This window comes from Phaseolus vulgaris, chromosome 2 (genome assembly GCF_051622355.1).
Source record: "Phaseolus vulgaris cultivar YP4 chromosome 2, ASM5162235v1, whole genome shotgun sequence".
In the NCBI taxonomy this organism is placed as follows: domain Eukaryota; kingdom Viridiplantae; phylum Streptophyta; class Magnoliopsida; order Fabales; family Fabaceae; genus Phaseolus; species Phaseolus vulgaris.
The window spans coordinates 41,253,040-41,265,725 of record NC_143499.1 but is presented as its reverse complement, the minus strand read 5'-3'; the positions used below and the strand labels follow the sequence as shown (position 1 = coordinate 41,265,725).

Here is a 12,686-nt window from a genome sequence, read left to right as displayed (position 1 = left end):
TCATAGCTCCAAGCTCTTAATCATCCACGTAACCTTTTAATAATTCATAAGATGTCACATGGCGATAAGGTACTTTTTTCCAAGGACAAGCTTCAATGTTAAAACAGTTCACAACTTATAGAGAATGTTATTGAAACTCAAAGTTCATTGAAGTTCAACAAAGCCAAAAACACTTGTTTGATGGTGACAACCAGCAACTCATGGACTTCTCCTTGAAGCGAGCCTAACATTTCAGCGTCACACAAAAGTGAGAGTTGAACATGAGCCTCTAGTTTTGGGTCGAAGTATGTATGTAATTTGAGGTGACCTCTGTGTGTTGCTACTTTTCTCTCTTCTTGTACTCCCTTTGGCTTGCAAAGGATCATGGAAGCTGTGAATGTTTTTTCTGTTGGCAAACTTCACATCCCAACAGCACCAGAAATACCAACCTCATATAGGAAATCCTTATTCTTGAGTAACCATGTGAATTCATCTATTTCTTTGCTTCTCAGAAGCAGTTCAAAATCCAAGCTTTTCACTGCCTTGTCACCCCCTCCGTTGACAGAATCCAGCAACCAGCCTGAGGCTGAGCCAGAATTGGAAGGGCAAGCAGAAAAGTTTGATTGGTACTCTCAGTGGTACCCTTTGATGCCAATTTGTGACCTAGACAAGAGGAAACCTCATGGGAAGAGGGTGTTGGGCATTGATGTGGTTGTGTGGTGGGATAGGAATGAGGGTGCTTGGCAGGTTCATGATGATGCTTGTCCTCACAGATTAGCACCCTTATCTGAGGGAAGGATTGATCAATGGGGCAGGTTGCAGTGTGTGTACCATGGCTGGTGCTTCAATGGCAAAGGAGAATGCAAGTTCATTCCTCAGGCACCCCCTGATGGCCCTCCGGTAATTCCTCTTCATCATAATTTGTAGTTAATATATGTTGTTCTAGTATAGCTTCTGAAGTCGTTACTATTTTATGTTTCATTTCTTTTGTAGTAAGTATCCAAAACACACTAGAAAATGCTTATTTTTCAGGTTTTGCAATCAAATGATTCTGATTTGCATGCACCATTTACTCATTCCCTAGCCATTAATTTTAGCTTGTCTTGATTTCATGTTTTCAAACATGCAATATTGATGGTGAGATCATATTATATCAATGCGTAGAAGGTGAGTAGTGACTTGTGAGTGGTTTGGTGGAGTACTTTCTTATTAAATTCGTTGGTTGTAGTGTAGATCTCACTAATACATCATATTACCCGTGGCTACTACCCAAGCATGTCACCCATGGCCAACCCTTCCTCTTTTTGTTGATCTGATGTTATGCTTCTATAGATTTGTGTAATTTGTATTTTTGTTTACGTGTGCTTCTTATTTGAACATGTATGAGTTACATTACATCCCCCAAAATTTAAAGTTCCGTTTATTCTTGATGTGTGACAACTTTCTTGTATAGTCAACTTATCTACTTTCCATGAGCAGTAGTTTACTTGTACTTTTGAAAGTTAATGTACTCCATTCATATTCAGTTTATAGTACATAGTCAACTTACAGAATACATAAGCAACTGACACAACACAACTTCCAGTGCTTTTTAGAAGAAAAAAAAGCAATAATACTCATGGTTTAGTTTTGTGCTTCGTAAGGTCCAATTGTTTTAAGTAAGTTTATGACTACTACACATGAACTTGTAACCCTTTTAACAACTCAGGAAAATCACACACAACTCAAAATTTGAGTTTTTTTAACAATATCCATTAGCCTGATGAATGTATGATAATTGAATAGGGACTTAACACATTTAGTAAAGAATCAGCAGGCTGTGTGACCCCTAATGAAACTCAGGAGGTAAGTCACAAACGACCCTTAGTAGGGGTTTCCTTTTATTTTCAAAATTGTTAAATGCTTCCAAGTTTCTTCTACTTATAATCCCTTGATCAAACAACCAAAACTGAGGATAGTAAAGGGTAGCAGTAGATTGATTCTTCCATTGTTAGCTTAGCTGTCTTGGGTCTTCTCTTCCTGAAATGCTCCATATGCTAGCTTAATGTAGCTGCAAATGGGAGACTCTGATAGTCACTAAATTTTGTTGACAAATTGTGCAGATTCATACGTCCAAAAAAGCATGTGTAGCTTCTTACCCAAGTACGGTGCAGAATGATATCTTGTGGTTCTGGCCAAATAGTGATCCTCAATATAAAGATATTATTACAAGAAAAAGGCCCCCACACATGCCAGAAATAGATGATCCATCTTTTACTAAATTAATGGGAAACAGAGACATTCCTTACGGGTACGATCTTTAGACTGATGTGATATTTCCTGTTTTGTAGAGCTACAGATCTGTAAGTGACTCACTTTCTTTTACCTGAACCACTACTAATTTTTTTTTATTTTTCCTTGTGATTGGTAATCGGCCTAATTATGCTGATTCTGGAAGATGAAAACAATTACACAAGCATTACATTATGGATAGAATTTGCATGCGAGGGATGACAGCCATATCCCCTTCTCTGTATATCTTTCTTACAAAATGGTTATACAATTTTAGGTATGATGTACTGATGGAAAATCTTATGGATCCTGCACATGTTCCATATGCACACTATGGACTAATGCGTACTGCTGAACCAAAAGGTAGGCTTGTAAGATATATCTTTCTTCACTTGAGTAAATTTCCATTTACTATATATGTGACACTTACATATGTTGAGCTTGTTGACAGTGAAAGCTGATAGAGAAGGGGGCAGGCCACTTGAATTGTCTATTGAAAAGTTAGATATCAATGGTTTTACAGCAGATCAGGGTTGGAGCAAAGGCAAATTTATGCCACCATGCATTTTTTATGTGTATTCTCCGGATCAACCAGCCCCATCTGGTGAAACTCAGGTAACGTTGCTGAGCAGATATTATCTTTAGATAAAAAACAATATGCAGTTATTTCAAGTGTTGCATGATGTCTGTTAAACTTTATGCAGAAACCATCAGCTCAGAAGAAAATGTCTTTAGTCTTTATCTGTGTTCCGGTTAGTCCTGGTAAAAGTAGATTAATATGGTGCTTCCCAAGAAACTTTGGATTGTGGATGGACAAAATTGTACCACGATGGATATTTCATGTGGGACAAAACCTGATTCTAGACTCAGATTTATATCTCCTCCATGTTGAGGTAAATCCTGTCATAATTTATAAACTCTTTGTTCTGCCGACTAATTTGGTTCCATCAGTCTACTTTTTCCAATTCAAATTATTATCTGAATAAAGCAATCATAAAGAGGAGAAGCAACAACAGTTTCTTCCACTAGGTGGCATTCGCCACATGAATTCGATGCTACAATGTTTTGTTGCAAACCATTCTTATACACAAACAAGTAAATTATTCACTTCTAAAACCCTTTGTAGGTCTTCTATACAAGCCCAAACTATCCAACAATGACAAGATTGTATAATCTTTTTTGACATGGGTGCTACCCAAAGTTCTTCTCCAATACATTTCTTTTTTTTTTATAAAAAGTTTTCATCTTAGACATCACTATGTTACTTGACATCTCAACTAGGCTGACATCTCAAGTAACAACAATAATTTGCCATCACATGAAAAAAATATTATTAAAAAAATAAAATAAAAAATACAAAAATATGGGAGGATTAGACCAAAACCCATATCATATGTTAACAAAAATGATATATAGGTAGACTATACCTATTAATAAAGAATTCTAAGAACATACCAGATGAGAGCGTATTATACCAATGAAATGATTCTCTATGAATTAATTTTAAATTAGCCAACTTATCAGTACACGCATTCCCTTCACGAAAAATATGAGTAACTCTAAACCTGAGTAACCCTAAACCTGATTTTTACATAGTAATTAAGACAAGTATTTCATCGATTACGAAGCATCCAAGGAACATTTGTCCTAGCAGTAAACGCGACACAAACCAATGCAGAGTCACATTCCAGTCAGACATTAGTAAGTCCAACTTTTTGAGCTTCCTCCAAAGCATATATGACTCCATCAAAATTCAGCAACTAAAGCAGTCTGAACGTCAAGAAACACAGAGAAAGCTCCAATAAACTCCCTCATACTCCCATGAAAAATCCCTCCACAAGTGGCAAGACCTGGATAACCCCTAGCAGCCTCATCAGTGTTTATTTTAACCCAGCCTGGTGAAGGAAACTTAGGACGAAGAACTTTACCAGTACGAGTATTAATACCAAAAAACTTAATCACACTAAAATCCATCATATCATTCTTCATTGAAGTTTTAGAAAACTTTCCCACTAGACAAGCTAAATCTTTAATAACTGAAATAGCCCTATAAACTTCAATCTTATACGGAAAACGAGCATAAAGTTCTCACAGCAAGCTTAATCAATTTAACCAAAGGACTATCATCACTTTTAATAAAAGAAAGAAGATCATCCTTATTAGAGAAATGAGAAGTAGGAAAATCTGTCGAACCCAACTCCAAATATACAAAGCATTAGGGCATTCAAAAAATAAATGATGAATAAATTCCTCATTCTTTTCACAAAGTGTACACATAGAACAAATATGCAGACCTTTATTTTGAATATGCTGAACTGTAGGAAACCGCCCATGAAAAACTTTCCAAAGGACAAGAGTTTTGGAAGGTGGGATATCTAAAGACCAAATAAATTTACCCCAACCACAGGGAACTCCTGGTTCCAAGAAAAAAAGTCCTAGTCGTTTTAAGAGTGAACCGACCAGACTCATCTAGAATCCAATTAGGAACATCCTGATCCGCCCTAACCATTATATAACTAAAAAGATGAGGCATCTGCTATAAACACAACGGAATATTCCAATCATGACCTGTCCAAAATTGAGAAATTGTATCCGAAATGTTAATACCATCAGATAATCCTGCAATATGTGCTAAAGGAGTAGTAGAACACCATTTATCATTCCAGAAATTAATAAAAGAACTTGTACCAACAGTCCAAGAAGTATAATTAAGTATAGTAGAATAAAATTGCTTAATTTCAGGCACAAGATATGAGGATCTATAAACCATTTTAAACTCGTATTTTGATTTAAGAACCCTGACTTTCAAGAGCAAAGACCAAGACTTGTTGCTATAAGCAAAGTTCCAAGTAAGCTTAAGAAGATATGCATTATTTTCATGGTGAAGGTTAATAATCTTCAAACCTTCATTCTCAAGGGGAGAACAAATCGTATCCCAATTAACAGTAGCTATGTCTTACATAGAATATCTCTAGTCCATATAAAATTTCGACACCACTGCTCAACTTGCTTAAGAAGAGAAACATGCCATTTATACAAATTAATGCTATATGCTAGAATTCCCGTAATCACCGTATTGACCAACTGAATCTGACCCATTATGCTAAGAGATTTACCTTCCAAGATGCTAATACATTTCTATTCCTATCTTGTATAGTAAAATTGAGTTTCATAAACATTGCTCTAGTTGTATAGTAAAATTTTCCTTTTTGTTCAAGTGGTCCTTTTTTTATCACACACAATACCAAGGTACTCTTCCCTTTCGTTCTTACAGCTTGAATCTTATGGTTTACATCTACCTCTTTTGCTCATAAAAACAATAAAAGAAAGGTATTGATTGTTACTTTTACATCGTAATAGTATAAAATTCAATATCTACAATTGTTTCAATGGATTGGATTGGTGGGCTTGGCTTTGACCTTATTAGCTTATAAGGCCATTTCCAATGAAAATTTTGATCAAAGTATTAGTTGATGACATTTTCACTACAAATGCATGCTATATATATACTAGTTTCTTTAATTATGACAGATTAATTGCCTATGTTTTGGTCAGTATCACCAATTGGGCTTGATGAAAGATGTATTCTTCTAACTTAAAATATGCTCAGTCCAGTTTTTTAGCGTTGGACGAGCAAATGGACTTTTGGGGGATTTTGTCCCATACGAAATAACTCTTTAATACAGTCTGCTGTTGTACAGTTCCATTGCTTCAGCTTTTATGATTGAATATTCCTTAGAAGGGTCAACAATTTTACTTATCAGTGATCAAAACTCAATAAATCAGTGATCAAAACTCAATAATTTATATCTTAACAACCAGTTGCCACCTGTATTATGTTCTGCATGCAACCAAAATTGAGTGTACCTATATTTATTCTTTTCTTGCCTGTTTTACTTTCTTCAGCTTTGGTGTCGACATAGAAAAGAAATATATCCCTGGAAAATAATTTAGTTTGACTCCTCATATTTGGTTATTAAATTCCTTTGATAGGAACATAAAATAATGGATATTGGTCCAAACAATTGGCAAAAAGCCTGTTTTGTGCCAACAAAGTCAGATGCCCTTGTTATTGGTTATAGAAAGTGGTTAAAGAAGTATGCAGGTGGTCAGGTTGATTGGAGAGGAAAATATAGTGGAGCTCTTCCTTCAACACCCCCGAGAGAACAGCTTATGGACAGGTACTCATATAAGATTGCACTTCAACATGGAAGTTTCAATTTAGTATATTTCAAATAGATTTGTTTCTTCCTTCAATATGTTTTAAGTGAAGAGTATTAGAGCTAGTATACGTGTTTTGTTCTTGGATGTGGCAACTTGTGTTGCTTTGGTCCCTGCATGTAAAAGGTTTTCAAGAACAAATCACACACATATACTAATTCAAAAATGGAAAACTCTTTAGCCCCTCTTAAGATGCTTTTTCCCTGGTCCTGACATTTCTCGTTACAAATTAATTTGTACAGGTACTGGTCCCATGTAGTGAATTGCAAGAGTTGCAATTCTGCATATAAGAGCCTCAATGTGGCTGAAGTAATGCTGCAGATCATATCTGTTGTTTCAATAGGGATTGTGGCAACCATGAAGCAAGGTACAATGTCAGTGGCAACAAGAAATTCAATGGTTGTGTTAGCAGTACTATCATTTGCATTGTCTCGTTGGCTAGCTCATTTCATATACAGAAACTTTCGCTATCATGACTACGACCATGCATTCCGCTGAGATGCATATCCAAAAATATGCATATACACAGTGAAGCTCCACAAGAATAAAGTCACTGGCACTTGATTTGACTTTTATAATTTTAGAAGTTAATATACACTTCGAAATTATAGTTAAGAAAGTGGTCTGCGAAATTACTGTTCAAATTATTTAACATAAACTTTTTAACTTACTCTTGAGATGAGATATCTCCCTTTCTGGTTCTCCAATCTCCGACAATGAAGAGAAGATCATGAGTACTTCAACGATTGAAGAACTCACAACCTCCATCTTTAGGCATTTACCATCATTGAAATCATCTCTCACACAGGCAAATACTTTCCACCTGCCTCACAAAAGGGAGAAACTTGGAGTCTAAATGTCACTCCACAACAGAAAAAGAGATATGCAAAAGAAATCATGCATAAAAAGAGTTGGCGAACCAAATATTCTTACCTCCCAATAAACACAGGCATGCAGCTTTTTCAAATTTGAATGCATTATCTTTTTTTTTTCTCTCCCCTACTCAGGCATATTGTTGGAATTATGATAGAAAAATTAAGAAGAGGAAATAGAATACATCCAATAATTTTTTAGCTGAAAGCAAGAAATGCGATATCATTAATATAGATTTGGTTCTCGAATAAAAATATTCTCATATTCAATTGACTTCACGACCACGTTTCAACTCATAAAAGTGTATGAATTTATTGAACAATATGGAGTTGATCACTTAACATTTGAAAAGTTTTAAACAATTATGGTGAAGTTGACTTAGTGCAACATTGAGAATAGTTAATATTTATCATTGTAAATGGTAAAAAGACATCTATTGAAGAAATAATCATACACAAAGATGAAGTCATTTTATAGTTGATTTTCCTCTAGCATATCACTTACCGAGCAACTCTCCCATAACAATCCAATTGACCTTACTTGTCTCAATATGACAATATTTTGGCAAATAACATGGATGACTTTAGGAGTTAAGATTCTAGAAGCATAATAATTGACTTCGTCAAATAATGAAGCCTACTCAATAAAGGTGATGGGAGAAAATGTAACATTTTATTTTACCCCTAATACTGTGTTTGTTTCCAATGAGAAGAGAGGAAAGACAAAGTGTTTTGTGTTTTTTATGTTTTTTTTTCAGTGGTTTTAGTGGTTTTAAAAGTGGGGGTGCATGAGGAAAAATATGAAGGAGTAGATTTATGTTGATTCCATATAAAATTCTTACATTTAACCCAAATATCTTTTTAGGTGCATTTTATTATAATATAAATTATACAAAATTAAATATTATATAAATTTATTTAATAATTTTAAAAATATTTCATTATACTATTAATAACAACATATAATAAATAATGAAAATAATAAAATAAAAAGTATAATATCAACAAAATATATAGTTATATAAAATAATAAATGTATGTAATAATAAATATTATTTTATAAATTTTAATATATTTAATAAATTTATTTTTAATTTAACACAAAATATTTTCTATTATATTTTTATTTTTTATTAAAAATACAAGTAATTATGAATATTATATATTAAAAAAATTAATTCAAACCTAAAAAAAAAATATATCACAATTTATTATTCAAATATATTTCAATAACAAAGATAAATGTGTAAACATACATTTTAATTTTTAAAATAATTTCTAAATTTCTTTCCAACCTCTAAAATCACATCTCACTCACAAATTCACTCTACCATCCCTAACTCAAAACCTCAACTATCCTCACATATCAATCTCTAATTCTCTCTCTTTCCCTCCCCACAAATCCCCTCACAACACACCTAAATCTCTAAAAGTGATATATTTTTAACTACTGCAGAAATAACATGACATTTATGAAAATGTAATATTGAAAACTCAATACTCTTATTTATTTGGAATTTGTAAAAAAATTCAATAAAAATACTCAATATTATCTCACAAACAATAGTACATCAAATCATTATATGAACATGGACATAATTTGCAAACATATTCATACAATAACTACCATTACAGAAAATTACTTGAAGCTCAAACATTATTTCAAGTTTGAGTACTTAAATATTATTCATAATTCTCATTAAAAAGTATCAATTTATATAATTGTCTAAAGCTAAAAGTAACTTTATTTGGATTCATTTTAAACTTAAAAGGATTTGTAATATCTAATCTACTCACAAAATGACTTAAATATTAATTAATTACAACTTAAAATAAAATAAAATAAAACTCAACCATTCTCAGAAAACAATTTCATGAAAGGTTTTTTTAAAATCTGAATTTAATGTTTGAGAAATTAGGTAATTTGATTTATATTAAAATTTTAAAATGAATTTCAGCCGCGATAAGAAATAAGACATAAATAAGAAAAATGAATAAGTGAAATGAGAAGACGGAAAAGGCACAAGAGGGAAAGTGTTACATGATTTGTAAGACATCTAATAAAATAATAACATTTTAATTTTTGTAGATTATTTATCTTAAATTATTATATTTTATCCTTAAATTATTATGTGTGTGTGTGTGTGTTAGGCGAAAGTAAATAGAAAGAAAGAAGTAAACGGAAAAGGAAGAGTGGTTAGTAAATACTTACAGAGTATACTTACACCACTGAATGACGGGTCACCAGATTCAGATCCACCGTCGCCATCATCATCATCATCATCGTCGTCATCGTCATCCTCACCAATAACCTCTTTTCCTAACCCTACATCCTTCGCTTTCTCAGATTCAGATCCCAAACCCTAAAAATGAAGGACTCCGACTCCACCACCAGTACCAACAGTGGCAGAACCGAACCCATTGCCCAAAACATCATAAAACTCATAAGCAATCTTTGTTTCTCCGTCTTCGTCTTTTCTGTCCTAATCTTCACCGTCATCGCCATAACCTACCAACCCCCAGACCCATGGCTCCAGTCCACCCCAGCCCTAACCAACCTCTTCACCCAATCTCAAAATGCCACCTTCCGAATCGACTCCTCCGTCATCAAAACCGGCGAGGACCTCGCCCCCTCGCCTCAGGACCCTCCCCTACCTCGCCCGCCCTCTGTCGCCGCCGTAACCGAAGCCGTCATCGAGAAAACCGAAGAGCGAATCCTAAATTCCACTGCCAACTCCACAGACCCGCCGCTCCCCTCTGCCGCCGACTGTGACTTAACCCTAAATTGCTCCGATCCTCGCATCCTTATTGCTGTTCAGAGGTTCAACCTCCGCGCTTTCAAGTCCATTGCCTTCTTCGACTATCAGCCGCCGGTGAACGGCTCCTCCACCGGCGAGTGTGATGTCGCGTGGCGCTTCCGGAACAAGCGGGAGCGGTCGTGGCGCAAGTACCGCGATTTTCGCCGCTTCAAGATCAGCGTCGCTGATGATTGCAGGTACAAGGTGGTGCACGCTGGTGGGTGGCACTCCGGCGCCAATGCTCGCCGAAATTTTACGAGAAGCGGCGCCGGCAGGGGCGGTAAGACCATGCCGCCGCGGGTTTCGGCCCGCGATGATGAGATCAATGACACGATTCCGACTTTGGGGTCGGAGAGTAACTTTAGGAGTGGGAAGTATTTGTATTATTCGCGTGGTGGGGATTATTGCAAGGGGATGAATCATTATTTGTGGAGTTTCTTGTGTGGGTTGGGGGAAGCTATGTATTTGAATAGGACTTTTGTTATGGATTTGAGTGTTTGTTTGGCTTCCAGTTATAATCCTAGTAACAAGGATGAGGAAGGGAAGGATTTTAGGTACTATTTCGATTTCGAGCATTTGAAGGAGACAGCTTCCATTGTTGAGGAAGGTGAGTTCTTGAGGGATTGGAAGAAGTGGGATAAAACCCATTTGAAGAAGAAGAAGATTCCTGTTAGGAAGGCTGTCACTCACAAGGTGACTCCTATGCAGCTTAAGAAGGACAAGAGTACGATTATATGGAGGCAGTTCGATGCGCCTGAGCCTGAGAATTATTGGTACAGGGTTTGTGAAGGTGAGGCTGCTAAGTATATTGAGAGGCCATGGCATGCTTTGTGGAAATCGAAGAGGTTGATGAATATTGTAACTGAGATTAGTGGAAGGTTGGACTGGGATTTTGATGCAGTTCATGTGGTTCGGGGAGAGAAAGCTCAGAACAAGGAGCTGTGGCCTCATTTGGATTACGATACGTCGCCGGATGCTCTTCTTGAGAAGCTTAAAGGAATGGTTCAACCTTGGAGACATTTGTATGTTGCCACCAATGAGCCTTATTATAATTACTTCGACAAGTTGAGGTCAAATTACAAGGTCCATTTGCTCGATGATTACAAGGAAATGTGGGGAAACACGAGTGAATGGTATAACGAGACGACTCTTCTCAACAATGGAAAGCCTGTCGAGTTTGATGGGTACATGAGAGTTGCAGTGGATACAGAGGTCTTTTACCGTGGTAAGACACGTGTGGAAACATTCTATAATTTGACTAAAGATTGCAAGGATGGGGTCAATACATGCTGATCAGGTTGGCACGACTGATTTTGATGCTTATGCAGAATACATGGTACACTCGGGCCTTGCTTTGGATTCAGTTTCAGATTCATACCATTGGGTTGAATATGAGCTTCTTGTTGTACTTGCCTGTTCTTTTATTGTATTCATTTATGTTGCTTATCATGATTTTGTATACATACTATAGAGTCCACTGCTTTCCTCTTTCCTTCAATTGGCTCAAGCTGCTAAAATCATTCTTATTCTTTTTCTCTCTCTTCTCATTAGAATGTCGGTTTCCAGAATGACCACAACACTGTATTGAAAATTAAGAAGGGTTCTTTGCTTGCTGAAGCCCTTTAAGATTTTATTGTCTTCGATGTTTGCATTTGAAGTCACAGTGGATACTACAGTATATGCAATCTTCACCTTTAAACACACTGTTGCCCTGACGAAATTCCAACCAAACTAATTTACCTCGTTCCTACAAGCTCTATGCATAGCCCAATTATTTTAACCCAATTTTAACACCATCTATGTATACTTCCTTTCGAATAACCTTTTTGACTGCTAGGAATACCCGTTTACTCCGTGCCATAGCCAATCTAGATTAACAATGGGTTGTATCACTTGTATGAATCTTTCTTGACTTGAATGTGGCATGTCTACATCCCCCTCAAAGGTCTGTTTTATCGAGATTACAGATTACCATGTGCCCTTTCTAAAGTGTGGCATCTCCCTCATGTTTATGCTGAAACATAAATCGTTCAGAATTATTGAGCATGAGTTGCTATAGATCTTGTATGAGGCAAACTTCTTATGGATTTTACATTACACAACCGTCTATAAGAAAATGAAATGGATCAAGATAATACCTTCCTCAACATTTGTTTGAATTCTGCCATGAATTACATTTTAACTACATTGTGAATCGTAATCTGGGTTGTTTATACATGACACAGGTGCAAGTGAGATGATTGATCAAACCAATGTTCTACGACAGGCTTAGACATTACCAATATGTTTGTCTCTGCACATCAGAGTGTGGATCAAATCCCGCACATCTAAGCCATTTTTGTTCCATTTAACATGAAAAAACAATTTCTTAGAGGAGTTGAATGCCAATATAGTTATATTAACACAGAACATGCATATACGAATTGCTTAAAGACTACACAGGCAATCCTCCGTTTATTAGCTAGAATGTTCTTACATGCTTTCGTTAGTTCATCATTAAAAATTAATTTAAACCTGTCAATACAATCCAAGCAGGCATCAATAA

General features: G+C 35.7%; 2 protein-coding genes across 2 annotated transcripts; both read left to right on the top strand.

Moving 5' to 3' along the window:
* The first annotated feature begins 66 nt into the window (after positions 1 to 66).
* On the top strand, positions 67 to 7,141 carry LOC137812116 (protochlorophyllide-dependent translocon component 52, chloroplastic). Its single transcript, XM_068614012.2, has 7 exons — positions 67 to 879; positions 2,082 to 2,269; positions 2,528 to 2,613; positions 2,702 to 2,865; positions 2,955 to 3,143; positions 6,244 to 6,431; positions 6,714 to 7,141. The coding sequence occupies exons 1-7, from the start codon at positions 364 to 366 to the stop codon at positions 6,967 to 6,969; spliced, it is 1,587 nt and encodes a 528-aa protein (XP_068470113.1). The 5' UTR covers positions 67 to 363; the 3' UTR covers positions 6,970 to 7,141.
* A 2,352-nt stretch (positions 7,142 to 9,493) lies between these two features.
* SUB1 (calcium ion binding protein) lies at positions 9,494 to 11,639 on the top strand. The gene has a single exon (XM_068614010.1). The coding sequence runs from the start codon at positions 9,713 to 9,715 to the stop codon at positions 11,432 to 11,434; it is 1,722 nt and encodes a 573-aa protein (XP_068470111.1). The 5' UTR covers positions 9,494 to 9,712; the 3' UTR covers positions 11,435 to 11,639.
* Positions 11,640 to 12,686: the final 1,047 nt, after the last annotated feature.

Coding starts and splice junctions, on each gene's coding strand:
- LOC137812116 (XM_068614012.2), top strand. CDS start 364: ATGGAAGCTGTGAATGTTTTTTCTGTTGGCAAACTTCACATCCCAACA. Junction 2,270..2,527: donor AACAGAGACATTCCTTACGG/GTACGATCTTTA, acceptor ATACAATTTTAG/GTATGATGTACTGATGGAAA. Junction 3,144..6,243: donor TATATCTCCTCCATGTTGAG/GTAAATCCTGTC, acceptor TTCCTTTGATAG/GAACATAAAATAATGGATAT.
- SUB1 (XM_068614010.1), top strand. CDS start 9,713: ATGAAGGACTCCGACTCCACCACCAGTACCAACAGTGGCAGAACCGAA.